The 15,547-nt window shown below is 34.0% G+C and overlaps 1 protein-coding gene across 2 annotated transcripts; it reads left to right on the forward strand.

The window, feature by feature from the left end:
- Positions 1 to 269: 269 nt before the first annotated feature.
- On the forward strand, positions 270 to 13,933 carry LOC125655867 (protein lifeguard 4-like). Of its 2 annotated transcripts, none has more exons than XM_048886400.2 (8): positions 270 to 443; positions 1,853 to 1,944; positions 7,616 to 7,724; positions 9,472 to 9,577; positions 11,143 to 11,176; positions 11,485 to 11,602; positions 11,761 to 11,806; positions 12,600 to 13,933. In XM_048886400.2, exons 2-8 carry the CDS (start codon positions 1,863 to 1,865, stop codon positions 12,807 to 12,809), a joined length of 705 nt encoding a protein of 234 aa, XP_048742357.2. In that variant the 5' UTR covers positions 270 to 443; positions 1,853 to 1,862; the 3' UTR covers positions 12,810 to 13,933. The 2 variants fall into 2 exon arrangements, with proteins under 2 accessions (XP_048742357.2, XP_048742358.2); XM_048886401.2 differs by having other exon boundaries at positions 405 to 647.
- Positions 13,934 to 15,547: the final 1,614 nt, after the last annotated feature.

Consider the following 15,547-nt stretch of genomic DNA (forward strand, 5'->3'; position numbering starts at 1 on the left):
TGGACCCACTGGGGGCCTCAAGGCGGCCCCCAGACCCCCTGCCTTACTTTGCGTACACTTCATTTTCTGTCTGGCTACGCGCTTGGTAGTAACCTCCTATATTTGATAGACTTGGCTCGTTTGGTTGACCCTGTAAAAGGGACGTAACTCGCTGCGAAGTGATGATACGTAGTAAATTCATAACTTTATTGGAATCAAACGTAACATGATTAGGCTATCATATACGTATTTCAAGATCACTACATTACTCAGCCATGCACTCATTTATAAATCACTATATGATGCAATGCTTTGCCTGATATTACATCGCCACGTCATATTATAAGCATTGAATTCGCGTCGGGCTTGAAATACCCAATATATTTTTAAGATATTATTACGCGTTGCTGAATAAATAATTTCTGGATTTCACGGGTGGGATCTAGAAGGATCGCATATTACAGGTACGTATGATAATCATAGATATGCAAAACGGTGAAGAAATTTCTTCAAATTTGGAGATCTTCTCATTTTTAGAAATTCCCCTATTACATATATGTTCTTTCCGCGTATTTCATCTGACGAAGTCGCAACTCGGTTTACGATAACGGTCTGTGTGAAACGAAAGTTAGGGTTACTGCAGGACTGGGAATTTACGCAGTTTACTAGTGAGTCTAGTGCAGACATACTGGTGTATATATATACCATTAAGCAATATGTTTTTATACATGTATATGTTTAAAGAAAGTATTGTGGATTTAATTATTCATTTTAAAATGGTTGTCATCAATTATAACCTCCGGCTCTGAGAAAAATAGAATGGAGACAAACAATCTGCATGTAATATTAATTGTTGCCGAGGTTTTGAACTGTACTAAAACGTAGTAGAATTCAAACTTAAAAATTTGGATTTGTGCTTGTTTAATCATATTTATCCAAGGCCACAGAGGCTTGTGTAGAAAAATCAAGGACCCCCCCCCCCCCCCTTAGATTGTGGAAACGAGGGAGCTATTTATATTCAGTCTTTCCTATCCCTCTCGTTTCTGTTCAAGCTGATAAAGTATGTGGGAAATCAGTCACGCTTTAGTTTGAATTTATTTAGGATACATTTGGTGTGAATTGTTCGAAAACATGCATATAAATCAATCCATGAATGATTCTTAAAGCACATGAATCTCATTGAAACCACTTTTTTGTTTTTCCACACTAAATCACGGAAAATTGTCGTCATTTCAAATGATTCATCCTTTCACTGTCAAATTCAGATAAGTAATGACTTAAGCGCATGCATTACCTCATTTTATAAAACATCTAGAGGTCCAAGAGGGGTGAAATGCCTTACTTTTAGTAAATCACACAAAAATCTAACTTGTTTAGAGTATTTCTCACATGTATGTCTCTTTATTAATGTGTGATAAATAGTGATAAAACAATTGTTGCCGACAATCGATTGTCAGTCGTTTCTGGCTCTTCAATTCCGATAATCGATTCTATTTTTCATAATCGATTGTCACTTGTACACTAATTAATATCTAATCCGAGATTCATCTGACTGTTACTCTCGCTTTTATATCGAGACATGTACGAGGGAGAGTCGGAGTGGACTCCACATTGAAAATTGGGAATTCAGTGACACCAGCTAGTGTGTATATACTGCACATATCCATAAAACTAAATAGAAATAACTCCAAAAATAATAATCATTATTAACTGCATGTAAATACCGATTATATCGATCCTTGATTGAAACAGTTCTTTTGATTATGATCGATTATGAAATTGTCCCGATTTTTCAACACTAGTGATAAAGTATGGTTATTGAGCTGTCAGATATGGGGAGAAAATTTTAAATGTTTTATTGAAATGTTTTCAGATACATAATCATGGATAGCTTTCTGAATATGTTTGGAAATGAAGTGAAACATAGCTACAGCGTGGCCAAAGCTCGTGTTGACAAACGATTGGGTAAGTTTAAACATACATCTGGCAACTGTATGCACAGCATTATTGAATTTGACTCATACCCTTTTCCAAACACGATGTATATTGTGGTAACGAGACGTGCGATTTCTGTTCAACGTTTAAAGATAAGGGCTTCAACGGGTACTCAAAATAACCAAAAACTGCGGGTCGTGTTGTTCGGGTCGGGTTCGGTTCAATTTTTCCGTATTTCGGTTCGGGTCAGGTTTTTAAAATAGAATCATTATTAGAAATCCGTTCAAACCAAATGTCGTCAAAATCCTCAAAGGTGGTTGTATTTTGACCAATTGTTAATTGATGGCAGTGTGGACAAAAGTGTAAACAATGACAGTATGTAAGATATGTCAGACACATTTAATAAAATATATCACAGGATTAACATCGTCAATAACAAAACATTGAAAGTATAGAATGGAAACGAGTAGAAGTGACAATGGTGTTTCTAGTACCATGGATGTCAATTCTAAACCAGTCCACATCCCCAAGTAATTATTGTGACAAAATACAATAAAGGTTTTTGATTTTAACTGTATATTAGATTTTTGAAATAGTATATAGACCCGAACCGAAATACCCAAACCTGAAGTAAAAAATTTAGAACCAATCTGAAATTTTTTGGAAGCGTGTCAGTCTATGAAAGTTTTACTTTGGTTGTTGGTTTTGAATATGATTGGAAGTTTCAAATTTTTCTCTGTATTGACATTTTCACCTAGCTGTAAAATCAGGTTAAATATTCCCTGTATGTGGGTCCAGTAAAAGGGCCCAGTCCCAGTTAAAATCAAATTGACATTATAATCAAATTGACAGTATTTCCCCTAAAATCTAAGTGAACATTTTTCATCTAACAGCGATCAGGTCTTGAAATTTTGATGTATATTAATGAAATATCTTTAACTCGGGGTTCATTGTCTCAGTAGAGAATTCATGAAAATATAAGATGACTGGCATTGTGTATTTTTACTTGTTTTTCCACCCAAATTTCTGAGTTATCTCCAAATTAATAGAGTACAGAACCTTGTACCATAATGGGTCCATTGCATGAAAATCAATATGTATTGATGATAATTTTATTTAGTAATTCTGGCAGATAATCACAAATCAAAAGTGTTACAAAATGATACATGAAGTTCTCTATGTTGTAATCAATTATTCAGGTGTGGATATGTTTGCTTAAACACTGCTAAATTTTAGTTAATGTATGATACAGCATGTTCGAGTACAAGCTGTTACTGCAAACATTTTCATACTTGGTAAATAATATTTTGAAATTTGTATAATTTTTTTTTGTCATCATTTATCTGTTATATTCATAGATTCAGTGAAATTGAGTTCATTGTTAGCTTGAAAATTTTAACAGCTTGAAACTAAGAATAAATTGAAGTTGTGTGTATCTTTCAAGTACATAAGTGTACATGTATTGTGGCATTCTATTGCACTTTGTCTTCCCTCTCTCTAAAAGTTAATCTTATCTGTTTGGCATAGGCAGACAACCTGCTAAAATCAGTGCAGTCCTAGGAAGTTTTATAAATATCCTATCTTAATATTTTTTTAAGCTTTAAATGGGGGTCAGCATTGCCAAACCAACAATCAGTTTAAATACACACTATATATATTATTCCTTTAATAAGAAGAAATAGTTATGATGCCCGACTTCCTTTTGAAACACAAGTAGAAAATGGATCTCATGTAATGTATAGTATATTCCCTATCCTTATGGATCTCATGTAATGTATAGTATATTCCCTATCCTTATGGTTCTCATGTAATGTATATAGTATATTCCCTATCCTTATGGTTCTCATGTAATGTATATAGTATATTCCCTATCCTTATGGTTCTCATGTAATGTATAGTATATTCCCTATCCTTACGGATCTCATGTAATGTATAGTATATTCCCTATCCTTATGGATCTCATGTAATGTATATAGTATATTCCCTATCCTTATGGATCTCATGTAATGTATATAGTATATTCCCTATCCTTATGGTTCTCATGTAATGTATATAGTATATTCCCTATCCTTATGGTTCTCATGTAATGTATATAGTATATTCCCTATCCTTATGGATCTCATGTAATGTATAGTATATTCCCTATCCTTATGGTTCTCATGTAATGTATATAGAATATCCCCTATCCTTATGGATGTCATGTAATGTATATAGTATATTCCTTATCCTTACGGATCTCATGTAATGTATATAGTATATTCCCTATCCTTACGGATCTCATGTAATGTATAGTATATTCCCTATCCTTATGGATCTCATGTAATGTATATAGTATATTCCCTATCCTTATGGTTCTCATGTAATGTATAGTATATTCCCTATCCTTACGGATCTCATGTAATGTATAGTATATTCCCTATCCTTATGGATCTCATGTAATGTATATAGTATATTCCCTATCCTTATGGATCTCATGTAATGTATATAGTATATTCCCTATCCTTACGGATCTCATGTAATGTATAGTATATTCCCTATCCTTATGGATCTCATGTAATGTATATAGTATATTCCCTATCCTTATGGTTCTCATGTAATGTATAGTATATTCCCTATCCTTACGGATCTCATGTAATGTATAGTATATTCCCTATCCTTATGGATCTCATGTAATGTATATAGTATATTCCCTATCCTTATGGATCTCATGTAATGTATATAGTATATTCCCTATCCTTATGGTTCTCATGTAATGTATATAGTATATTCCCTATCCTTATGGTTCTCATGTAATGTATATAGTATATTCCCTATCCTTATGGATCTCATGTAATGTATAGTATATTCCCTATCCTTATGGTTCTCATGTAATGTATATAGAATATCCCCTATCCTTATGGATGTCATGTAATGTATATAGTATATTCCTTATCCTTATGGATCTCATGTAATGTATATAGTATATTCCCTATCCTTATGGTTCTCATGTAATGTATATAGTATATTCCCTATCCTTATGGATCTCATGCAATGTATAGTATATTCCCTATCCTTATGGATCTCATGCAATGTATATAGTATATTCCCTATCCTTATTGTTCTCATGTAATGTATATAGTATATTCCCTATCCTTATGGATCTCATGTAATGTATAGTATATTCCCTATCCTTATGGATCTCATGTAATGTATATAGTATATTCCCTATCCTTATGGATCTCATGTAATGTATAGTATATTCCCTATCCTTATGGATCTCATGTAATGTATAGTATATTCCCTATCCTTATGGATCTCATGTAATGTATAGTATATTCCCTATCCTTATGGATCTCGTGTAATGTATATAGTATATTTCCTATCCTTATGGTTCTCATGTAATGTATATAGTATATTCCCTATCCTTATGGTTCTCATGTAATGTATAGTATATTCCCTATCCTTATGGATCTCATGTAATGTATAGTATATTCCCTATCCTTATGGATCTCGTGTAATGTATATAGTATATTTTCTATCCTTATGGATCTCATGTAATGTATATAGTATATTCCCTATCCTTATGGTTCTCATGTAATGTATAGTATATTCCTTATCCTTACGGATCTCATGTAATGTATATTCCCTATCCTTATGGTTCTCATGTAATGTATATAGTATATTCCCTATCCTTACGGATCTCATATAATGTATATAGTATATTCCCTATCCTTATGGTTCTCATGTAATGTATAGTATATTCCCTATCCTTACGGATCTCATGTAATGTATAGTATATTTTCTATCCTTATGGATCTCATGTAATGTATAGTATATTTTCTATCCTTATGGTTCTCATGTAATGTATATAGTATATTCCCTATCCTTATGGTTCTCATGTAATGTATATAGTATATTCCCTATCCTTATGGATCTCATGTAATGTATATAGTATATTCCCTATCCTTATGGATCTCATGTAATGCAGGGTTCGAAATTAACTTTTTCAAGCACTAGTCCGTACGTACTAGTGACTATTGATGTTTACTAGTCCGCAAAGCATTTCACTAGTCCGTCCAGTATATCATATTAAATGATCTTCATTTTATTCAATAGTATTTAATCAAACCAAACACATCACAGTCAGTTCCAGCAATTCAGTTTATGACACCTACAGAAGAAAAAAGACCACCATACTTTATTTTGCATTGAAAATCTTCAGAAACATACAGTAACCTCTTGGGTTAAATACTTTTATAAACGTCCATAAGTGAGTTCGAGATCGACATTCCCGTTGTTTTCGTGCTCAGTTCTTAGAGTCACAGGAGTTCGAAATTTTATCAAATAAGTCAATAAAATTCACTTGATTGACCAAACGAGCTGTAGTGTTACAAACTCCTGTGTTAGAGTCGGGAATGACGAGATCATGTGCGCACAAACGTGCATGTTCTTCGACCACACTACTTGCAGTTCTTGCACCTCAAACCTGCGTTCTCGTTGTACTCGGCATTCAGAAATGGCAGGAATTTGTGCTCATGCGAAGAACGGCGGTCTCGAACGCACTCCATGTGTTTGGAAGATCAGGAGTCATTGTCACGCAAACACTTAACCATGCAGTTTATCGACCATAAGTTCAAACATCTAAGAGACTCAGACAAATCTTGCTAAACTCTTAACCAATTCAAGATTGATTTCCGGATTTTCACTAGTCCGCACGGACTACTGCTATAGAGAGTTTACTAGTCCGACACGCTTTTTACTAGTCTCGGACTTACGGACATGAGTTAATTTCGAACCCTGTAATGTATATAGTATATTCCCTATCCTTATGGATCTCATGTAATGTATATAGTATATTTTCTATCCTTATGGATCTCATGTAATGTATAGTATATTCCCTATCCTTATGGATCTCATGTAATGTATAGTATATTCCCTATCCTTACGGATCTCATATAATGTATATAGTATATTCCCTATCCTTATGGATCTCGTGTAATGTATAGTATATTCCCTATCCTTATGGTTCTCATGTAATGTATATAGTATATTCCCTATCCTTATGGTTCTCATGTAATGTATATAGTATATTCCCTATCCTTATGGATGTTATAGCCTTAATTTGCTGGTTTGCTCAGTGGATGTTTTAGCCTTAATTTGCTGGTTTGCTCCGTGGATGTTACAGCCTTAATTTGCTGGTTTGCTCAGTGTAGTAATGCATGAACCTGTGATTTGTATAGATATTGAGTTTGAGTCTTGCAGGACTTGAATTTGAAATTCTTTTCCAGGTGTATATCTATTAAAATTATGTTTTCCGCTGATTAAGGTGGAATTTGAAATTGTAAAATTTTCATATTCTGCAGGCATATTTAATTCCACAGAGTCAAATTTCACAGATTTAGTCTGTGGTTATGAAATTCTGCAAAGTTACATATGGCTTACATGAAAATAGCTTACATGCTTTAATTCTGCAAATTTTATGTGACCACAGACATAGCAGAAATGAATATCACATGTAATAATGTATGTTTACAGTATTTATTGCACATAAATTTTTACCCCCTCCCTCCCCGAACAGTTTTCTCTGGCAGGGTAAACATCCTTAATGTAATATGTGATTGAGTATATTGTCTTTCCTAAAAACTTGTACATAGCAAGCATGTGAAGATTTCCATGCCTGTCACTATGAATATTAGCCATAACTTTACTTATTGTTACACAGATTTCTTGAGGAAGGTGTATGGAATTCTGTCGGTGCAGCTCCTCTTCACATTCGCTACAGGGGCACTGTTTAAATGGAGTACCACAATCACCTACATAGTACAGACCAAGTGAGTACCATGTATAGTATATAGTACTCTGTCTAATGACTGTATCAAACTGTGGTATTTCCTTCTGTCTGTTTATTAAAAGGGTTTTGTTAAGGAGGGGAAGTTATGTGGTGATCCAAGAGTGGGTTACAATGACCTCATTCTTTTGCCTATTGAGCATCGTGACACTTCGAAATCGTTACAATCTATACCCGTCTTGTTTATTCATGCAATATTGTTACTTGTTCTGATCTATTTGCTTGATTGAAAATATCTTTTTATCTGTATTTTTCTGTCATGCTGTAATTCCGTCATTCTGTCTGAAACTTTAGCCGTGCTAATAACTTTTGAACAGTGGGTGCTAGAGCTTTAATATTTCACATGAACATTCCTTGTGACAAGACCTTTCCGTGTGCACCAACATTTTTGACCCCTTGACCTTGGAGTTTGACCTACTTTTTGAAAACTTTAGCTGTGCTAATAACTTTTGAACAGTAAGTGCTAGAGCTTTGATATTTCACATGAGCATTCCTTGTGACAAGACCTTTCCATGTACTATGTACCTTTTGACCTTGGCCATTGACCTTCTTTCAAAAAAATTGACATTTGGTCCTAATTTTATGGTAAATATTAGAGCTTTCATATTGCACATGAGCATTTCTTCTGACAAGATCTTTCTACTGGTACCAAGATAGTTGTCCTTGTGACCTTGGCCATCTTTGGAATTGGCAATTATCGGGGCATTTGTGTTTCACAAACACATCTTGTTGTCTTTAAAAAATGTATTATGTGGCTTCATTAGGTTTAATGCAATGTAATATTTGTATGCTGGCTTTAGATAGGATGTATCATGGTACAGCAATGTCCGTAGGTGTGTCCGTTTGGAGTTTTCTGTTTCTATTTTCATTTCTCTGTAATATATCAAGCTGAACTTAGCCTGTGTGACTTCTTTATGGGTCACTCTACATCATGTTGCAATCCTTTGGAACCTCTCTTACTGAAGTTTTGCCACTTTCTTTAGAATTTGATATTGATATGGAAGATACATGGATTATCTGTCTTAACTCCTCCCACAGTTTTCAAATGAGGACCTTTTTATTACGTAGTGTTTAGTATGGAAATTAAAGTGTTGAGTATGGGAATTAAAGTGTTTAGTATGGGAATTAAAAACCTGCAGGTGGCAAGTATTTTTATTTACGTCACGTTCTGAGAAAACTACATGTTGCTGAACTGAGTTTTATAAGCACTTTTAAGAAAATATTACAAAGAGAATGCATGGTTTTTTTTGGTCTTACTTCTATCATAGTTTAAAGCTACAGCCTTATTTCACAGTCTTTGCATGGGTATTGGAAGATGTGCATATAACAATTATTTTGATTTTCTTTTTAAAATATGTACATGTTGAACTTTGTCAGTTTTAACATGTTTAAGGAAGAATTGGGAAGTTAGTACAATGTTAAAGTCCATTTAACTCTCTTACAGTTTTCAAGCTGAAGCCTATATAAAGAAATTGAAGATTTACATATTGCAAGGATTTTAATGTTTTGCTGTCAAACAATGTTCTAATTTTTTTTTGAAGTCTGAAGAATATTTTACTCAAAGTACATGTCTCTTAAAAATCAATGTCACATTATGTACCGTATCAAAAACTCTTGTCTAAAGAATATTAAAGTCCTGCTAAATGTTTTAAACACCAGCATCACATGTTCATTGAGCAGTAAAATTTCATGTATATACTAAAAATAAAATCTGTTGCTTGCTTTTGCAGCCATTGGTTGGTGTTGGCCGGGGTAATTGGAAGTCTGGGGCTGGCTGTGGCACTTCATGCCTACAAAAATGAAACCCCCACAAACTACATGCTTTTGGCTGGATTTGTAAGTGATATTTAAATGTACATCAGTCTTGCAAGAATGGCAACTTTTTCCAACATTATTTATTGTTAAAACAACAATTGTAAAATGGACAAAGTCAATGATGATCAATCATGGCATAATCTTTTTTAATGATTTTACTATAAACATACTGTATTTCTTTAATTTGAAGAATTTTTGTATTTTATCCTTTATCTGATCATACTGTAGTTAGAAGAAATGCTAAAACATGAGTAAATAGTGCACTTACTCCAATTGATTTTGCCAAATATAATTATCAAATGAATATAGTTTTGTTTTTAGGTCACCGGAGTAAACTCGGGTGACCTATTGCAATTGGTTTTCGTCCGTTGTCGTGCATTAACAATTGAACATTTTTAACTTCTTCTTAATAACTACCTGTCCACCATTCTTTTCAAATTTGGTATGAAGCATCATTGGGACAAGGGGGAAATAAATTGTAAATTTCAGGACTCCAGCAACGCTGGAGCCCTAGGGTGGGGCAAAAACTGTCCAAAATTGACCAATTTTCAAAAATCTTCTTCTCAAGAACCACACACATGTAAGAAAAACTAAATGCATAGTGATGTAAAGCAGGAAGACTTCTACCAAAATTGTAAATTTCATGATCCCCGGGGTAGGGGTTCTGACCCCAGGGCGGGGCCAAACTTGTTATATAGTGTTTATGTGTAAAACACTTAAATAACATTTACTTTAGTGCTTTTGATACTAAATTGAAACTAAATGGATAGAGGAGGTAGTCTTTTACCACAATTGTAAATTTGATTTTCTCCAGAGTAAGGGTTTTGACCCCAGGGTGGGGCCAAACTTAGTATATAGTATTTATGTGTAGGTTTGCTGATACTGTATAAAATTTAAATGCATACTTAGGAATAGCAGAAAAGGATGTACAAAAAATGGTGAATTTCACAACCCAGGGTTATGACTTTAGGATGAGTCCAAATTAGTCATATATTTTTATGCTTTAATGTTAATACATCTATTATTTAAAGCCTTTTATCAGTGTATGCACTTTTGAGGGCAGTGAAGTTTTAAGAACACATCTTGTTTTATACTGTTGCTGAACATTAGAATTTAGCTTAGATATTCAGAACAGGAAATTTTTTCTAGATTTCATAGCCCATGGAAGTAGGGATACTTTTTCACTAGTATTCAGGTGACCGATAAGGCCTGTGGGCCTCTTGTTTCAATTAAAACATTCCATTTTAAAACAACTGTAGTGGGGGGGAAAATTGCCATTACTTCATTTCCAACAGACCAAAAAAAAATAAATGAAGACAAGGGAAATGTAAACATTTGTAGTTGAATAATTCCTTCTTTTTAAGTTCTCGCTATATTGCTTCGAACATGCTTAAAATAAATCTCACCCCCTTTTGCCTCTAGCTGGGTGTTGCTGCTGTTGCCTTCCATCCTTTTAAGGACCTGTGGACCCTGTCAAAAGCAGCTGCAATTTCTTATTTACACCAGCTTTGTTGCAAAGACTCAATTAAATGTTACCGAGTTTGAGAAGATTAATAAAAGTCCTTGTTTTTCTTTCTGTATTTCAGACAGTTGTTGAAGCATTCTTAGTGGGAACAGTTGGTAAGTCCAGTATGTTTGTATTAGCAACATTAGAATATTGGAGCAGATGAAAGATCTGGTGTTTTAGTGACATCAGAATATTGGAGCGGATCAAAGATCTAGTTATAATCAGATTGAGTATTTTGAAAGAAACAATAAAAGCATTAAGATTTGATGTACTTCATGAGATATGACACTTCAAATTTTTAGAAAAGAATTGGAACAGGTATTAATTAAAGATTAGGAATTCCAAAATGCATGTACAAGAAAATACACATTATGAGATTGAGTGTGGCGATGTTCTACATTGTAAGTATGGGTTCTTTCAGTGACCTATTACAAGGTGTCCAGTGTTCTGGATGCCTTCCTGCTCACCATGCTGGTCACCGTTTGCCTTACATTGTACACATTCCAAAGCAAGACAGACTTCAATAAATTCGGTGCAGGGTAAGAGTTTTAATCCAAATGTGATTTTAAAAAGATGATGCAGTAAAAATTATTAAAGGTGCGATGCTCTATTATGAAATAGAGCAGATTTAAAGAAAAGATCTCTATACTAGTATTTCTGAGACTTCAGTGTTCTAGTTTCACTTCTTCTACTGCAGGATGTTCTCCCTCTTTGGTGTTCTGATGTCTGCCATGCTTATGCAGGTATAGTAATTAATACGTACAATAAATACAAAACTGTGATACATATATGTTATTGCTACAGTAACTTTATCTGAAGAGTTGGAACACGTTGAGTTGATAGGCGCGGATCATCAAATCACACAAGACACGAAGCGTCGAGTTTGATCTAATGATCCGCGCCTGTCAATGAGAGGTGATCCAACTCTTAGGATCATGTTACTGTAGTAATGATAAATTTATTATATACCCCCTTATTCATTTCCAATCCACATCCATAAGATAAACATGATAAATGTTATCCAGATTATCTCAAAAAAAAACCAACAGACATACAGTGAAATTATATTTTGTGTACGAAGTTTTGTTTGTGACTCAATCAATATCTTCCACTAAAAAAATGTTGCGTTGATGCACTATGACGTCCTCAGTTTCAGAGGATACTGATAGGGAATCAAAACCACATTGTGGTGATCCGGAAAACCGGATCACTCGATGAAAAAACAAAACATTGATGGGTATATAATAAAGCAGTGTATTTAGATTAGATCAATTAGATTGGAAAGTGGTGTTGCATATTTCCTTCCCTGTAATATGGCAAGCAAAGATTAAAGAAAAAGAACTATTAGCATCTACCAACTTTTATGACATGTTAAACAGTAAATATTTATTTTTTGTCTAGCCTAAATCAGATTTTTGTGACATATACTAATAATTTGTTTATAAACATGATAAAATACATATAGGCTATATTTTAAAGTGTTTGACAAATAACAGGGTATGTTTCAAAGTCTGATTTTTTAGAATTCTGTTTCAGTTCTTCTTCCCAACAGCAGCAATGAGCCGTTTAATTTCTGTGGGCCTCGCCGTCTTGTACTGCATGTATATCATTTATGACACCGGTTTGATTATGGAGAGACTTACTCCGGACGAATACATCATTGCCCCTGCAATTCTTTACATGGATATGGTAGCTCTCTTCCTGCGCCTTCTCAAACTCCGTGGTGAGCGCGAAAATCGAGACTGAAATGGTGGCAATGAAACTTTGAAAGATATTTTTCGAAAAAAATAAACATTTTTTTGAATTGTTTTTGTTTTTTGTTTTTTTTCTTTTCATCATTTTTTTAAATTTTATTTATTTATTCAATTTTTTGTTTAGACAACATCAAATCAATGATGTTGATTGTAAAAACCGTAAACTATGTTCTTTTTTTTTTTCTTCTGATTACCACTTTTCTTATGAATTTGTGTTGTTTATTGTGAGGTTAAAAGGGTTTTTTTTTTATTTATTGTTACTGGTAAATGTTGCCTTCATAGCTTCCCGTCCGAGTGTCACAGGAATTCATGAATAGGTTATGCAAACATCTTTTGAAGTTCAACTTGTAATAATTGTCATTCTATAATTTCCATGTTTTCAGTCCTGAATATAATTCCTTTTACTTTTTTTTTTTTTTTGAAAGAAAAATCTTAAAATTAATGCGTATATGCATATATATTCAAGTTTTCCTGAAGATGTGTCGTGGGCTTTGCTTATGTAACAATATTTTCTTTCCTTTATCGCTATCAGTGTTGAATGTAAACTTATTTATACATGTATATGTCTACAAATTTGAAATAAAAGAGCAGATGGTATTGAGTAACTATATCCGGATTTACAATGTAACGATTTTTGAATATCGTTGAGGGTTCACAGAGGTATTTGCAGAAGTCATTCTTCTATTAATTTTTGGATTTTTCCCAATGAAAGTTTATAGTTTGAAACTTACACACATAGCTTTTAAATTTCTGTGACAACATGATCTTGTTCTTGATTTCTTAAAAAAAAAAAATGAACATTACTTGTCAACTGAATGGAAGTTTAAGATTTCAAAAGTGCCTTTATTTTATATTTTAATTTTTGGTCACAAATACTGTATGCTGGAATTCAGTCAGCACTCGGAGGATAGGATTTTGTTATGTTACAAAAATTTTATAAATTTGTGTTGACGTAAAATATGTGACATTTAAAGAGAAAATCAGCTGAGAAGTGTCACCTCCATATTTCCTGAAAGAGTTAAATGTTATGTGCACTAAAAAGGCTATTTGTTACTTACAACTGTTCTTACAATGTTTTGTGGTCACATTGCAAATTAATTAAATTATTACCTTCAACTATTCTTGTGTTCATTCATGTGCAATTTTAGTTATGCAGGACTTTTTTTTTCAAATTTGGACATGGCCCTCTGGCTTTGATTTAAGCATCGTTTTTCATTATCTTTTTTAAAAGACTTTTAGTACATGCTGAACCTGTTGGGGTGTAAAAAAGCAACTGCCTACTTGTACCATGGCGCTTTATATTTCAAATAAGACCTTTTGGGGCGTATTTTGCTTGCTGGGCCAGGAGATTTATAGAGACTGCATATTTATCTAGATGTTCTAATTAAAAGGAAAATGCGTGATAACTTGAATTTCTGGTTTCCATATGCACATTTACCCTGGTCTCACCATTAACTGTCTATCTGTAAGTACATACATAATTATTGTTGTACATAAAGATATATTGATGATATAAAACTATGATGAATGTATTCCCGGCCTGGGGGGGGGGGTCTTGAATGAAAAAGAAAAATGAATTGGAGTGCATGGAAAATGCAGGTAATTATTTTTTTTTTCTTTCTGTTTCTAGTGATAAATTGCTCACTGAAAACGTGCCATGCTTTTTTTAGCTCAAGTGAGCTATTCTGATCACCCGTATTCCAGCGTCCATCTATAAACTTTTAACATTTTTGACTTCTTCTCGAAAACCACTGGGCCAATTTCAACCAAAGTTGGCACAACGCATCCTTAGGTTAAGGGAATTCTTAATTGTTAAAATAAAGGGCCAGGCCACCTTCCAAGGGGAGATAATCAAGAAAAGGTCAAAATAGGGTAGGGTCATTAAAAAATCTTCTCAAGAACCACTGAGCCAGAAAAGTTGAGATTTATATGAAAGCTTCCTGATATAGTGCAGATTTCAAATTGTTAAAATCATGGCCCCCCCTGGGGTCGAATGGGGCCACAATAGGGGATCAAAGTTTTTACATACAAATATATAGGAAAAATCTTTAAACATCTTCACAAGAACCACTGAGCCAGAAAAGCTGATATTAATATGAAAGCTTTCTGATATAGTGCAGATTCGGGTTTGTTAAAATCCTGGCCCCCTGGGGTAGGATGGGGCCACAATAGGGGGTCAAAGTTTTGAATACAAATATGTAGGGAAAATCTTCTCGAGAACCATTGGGCCAAAGAAGTTCACATTTACATGAAAGCTTTCTGACATAGTGTAGATTCAAGTTTGCAAAAGCCATTGCCTCCAGGAGTAGGTTTGGGGCCATAATGGGGACGACGGTTTTACATGCAAATATATATGGAAAGTCTTCTGATATGGACCAAGGTGACTCAGGTGAGCGATATGGGCCTCTTGTTTTGTTTTGTTTTTTTTGGGGGGGGGGGGGGGGGGGGGGGTTGTCGCCCAAGAGGACTTGTGTAACTGTTTCTCGTACACGACATCTCCATGTGAGTGAAAATTCTCGAAAGAGACGTTAAACAAGATACAATCGATCAATCTGGTGCGTGAGGCTTCTGACAACTCGATATGATGAGTTCTTGAAGGATTTCCGAAAGAGTTGTATATGTAGCAATATTAAGTTCTGACATCTCGATATGATGATTTCCGAAAGAGTTGTATATGTAGCAATATTAAGTTCTGACATCTCGATATGATGATTTCCGAAAGAGTTGTAT

This window comes from Ostrea edulis, chromosome 7, assembly GCF_947568905.1.
Source record: "Ostrea edulis chromosome 7, xbOstEdul1.1, whole genome shotgun sequence".
Lineage (NCBI taxonomy): Eukaryota > Metazoa > Mollusca > Bivalvia > Ostreida > Ostreidae > Ostrea > Ostrea edulis.

Bases quoted from the DNA above. Each gene is read 5' to 3' on its own strand.
- LOC125655867 (XM_048886400.2), top strand. From the start codon at position 1,863: ATGGATAGCTTTCTGAATATGTTTGGAAATGAAGTGAAACATAGCTAC. The intron at 9,578-11,142 runs GTAAGTGATATT...TCTGTATTTCAG, and splicing joins ACATGCTTTTGGCTGGATTT to ACAGTTGTTGAAGCATTCTT. The intron at 11,603-11,760 runs GTAAGAGTTTTA...CTTCTACTGCAG, and splicing joins TTCAATAAATTCGGTGCAGG to GATGTTCTCCCTCTTTGGTG.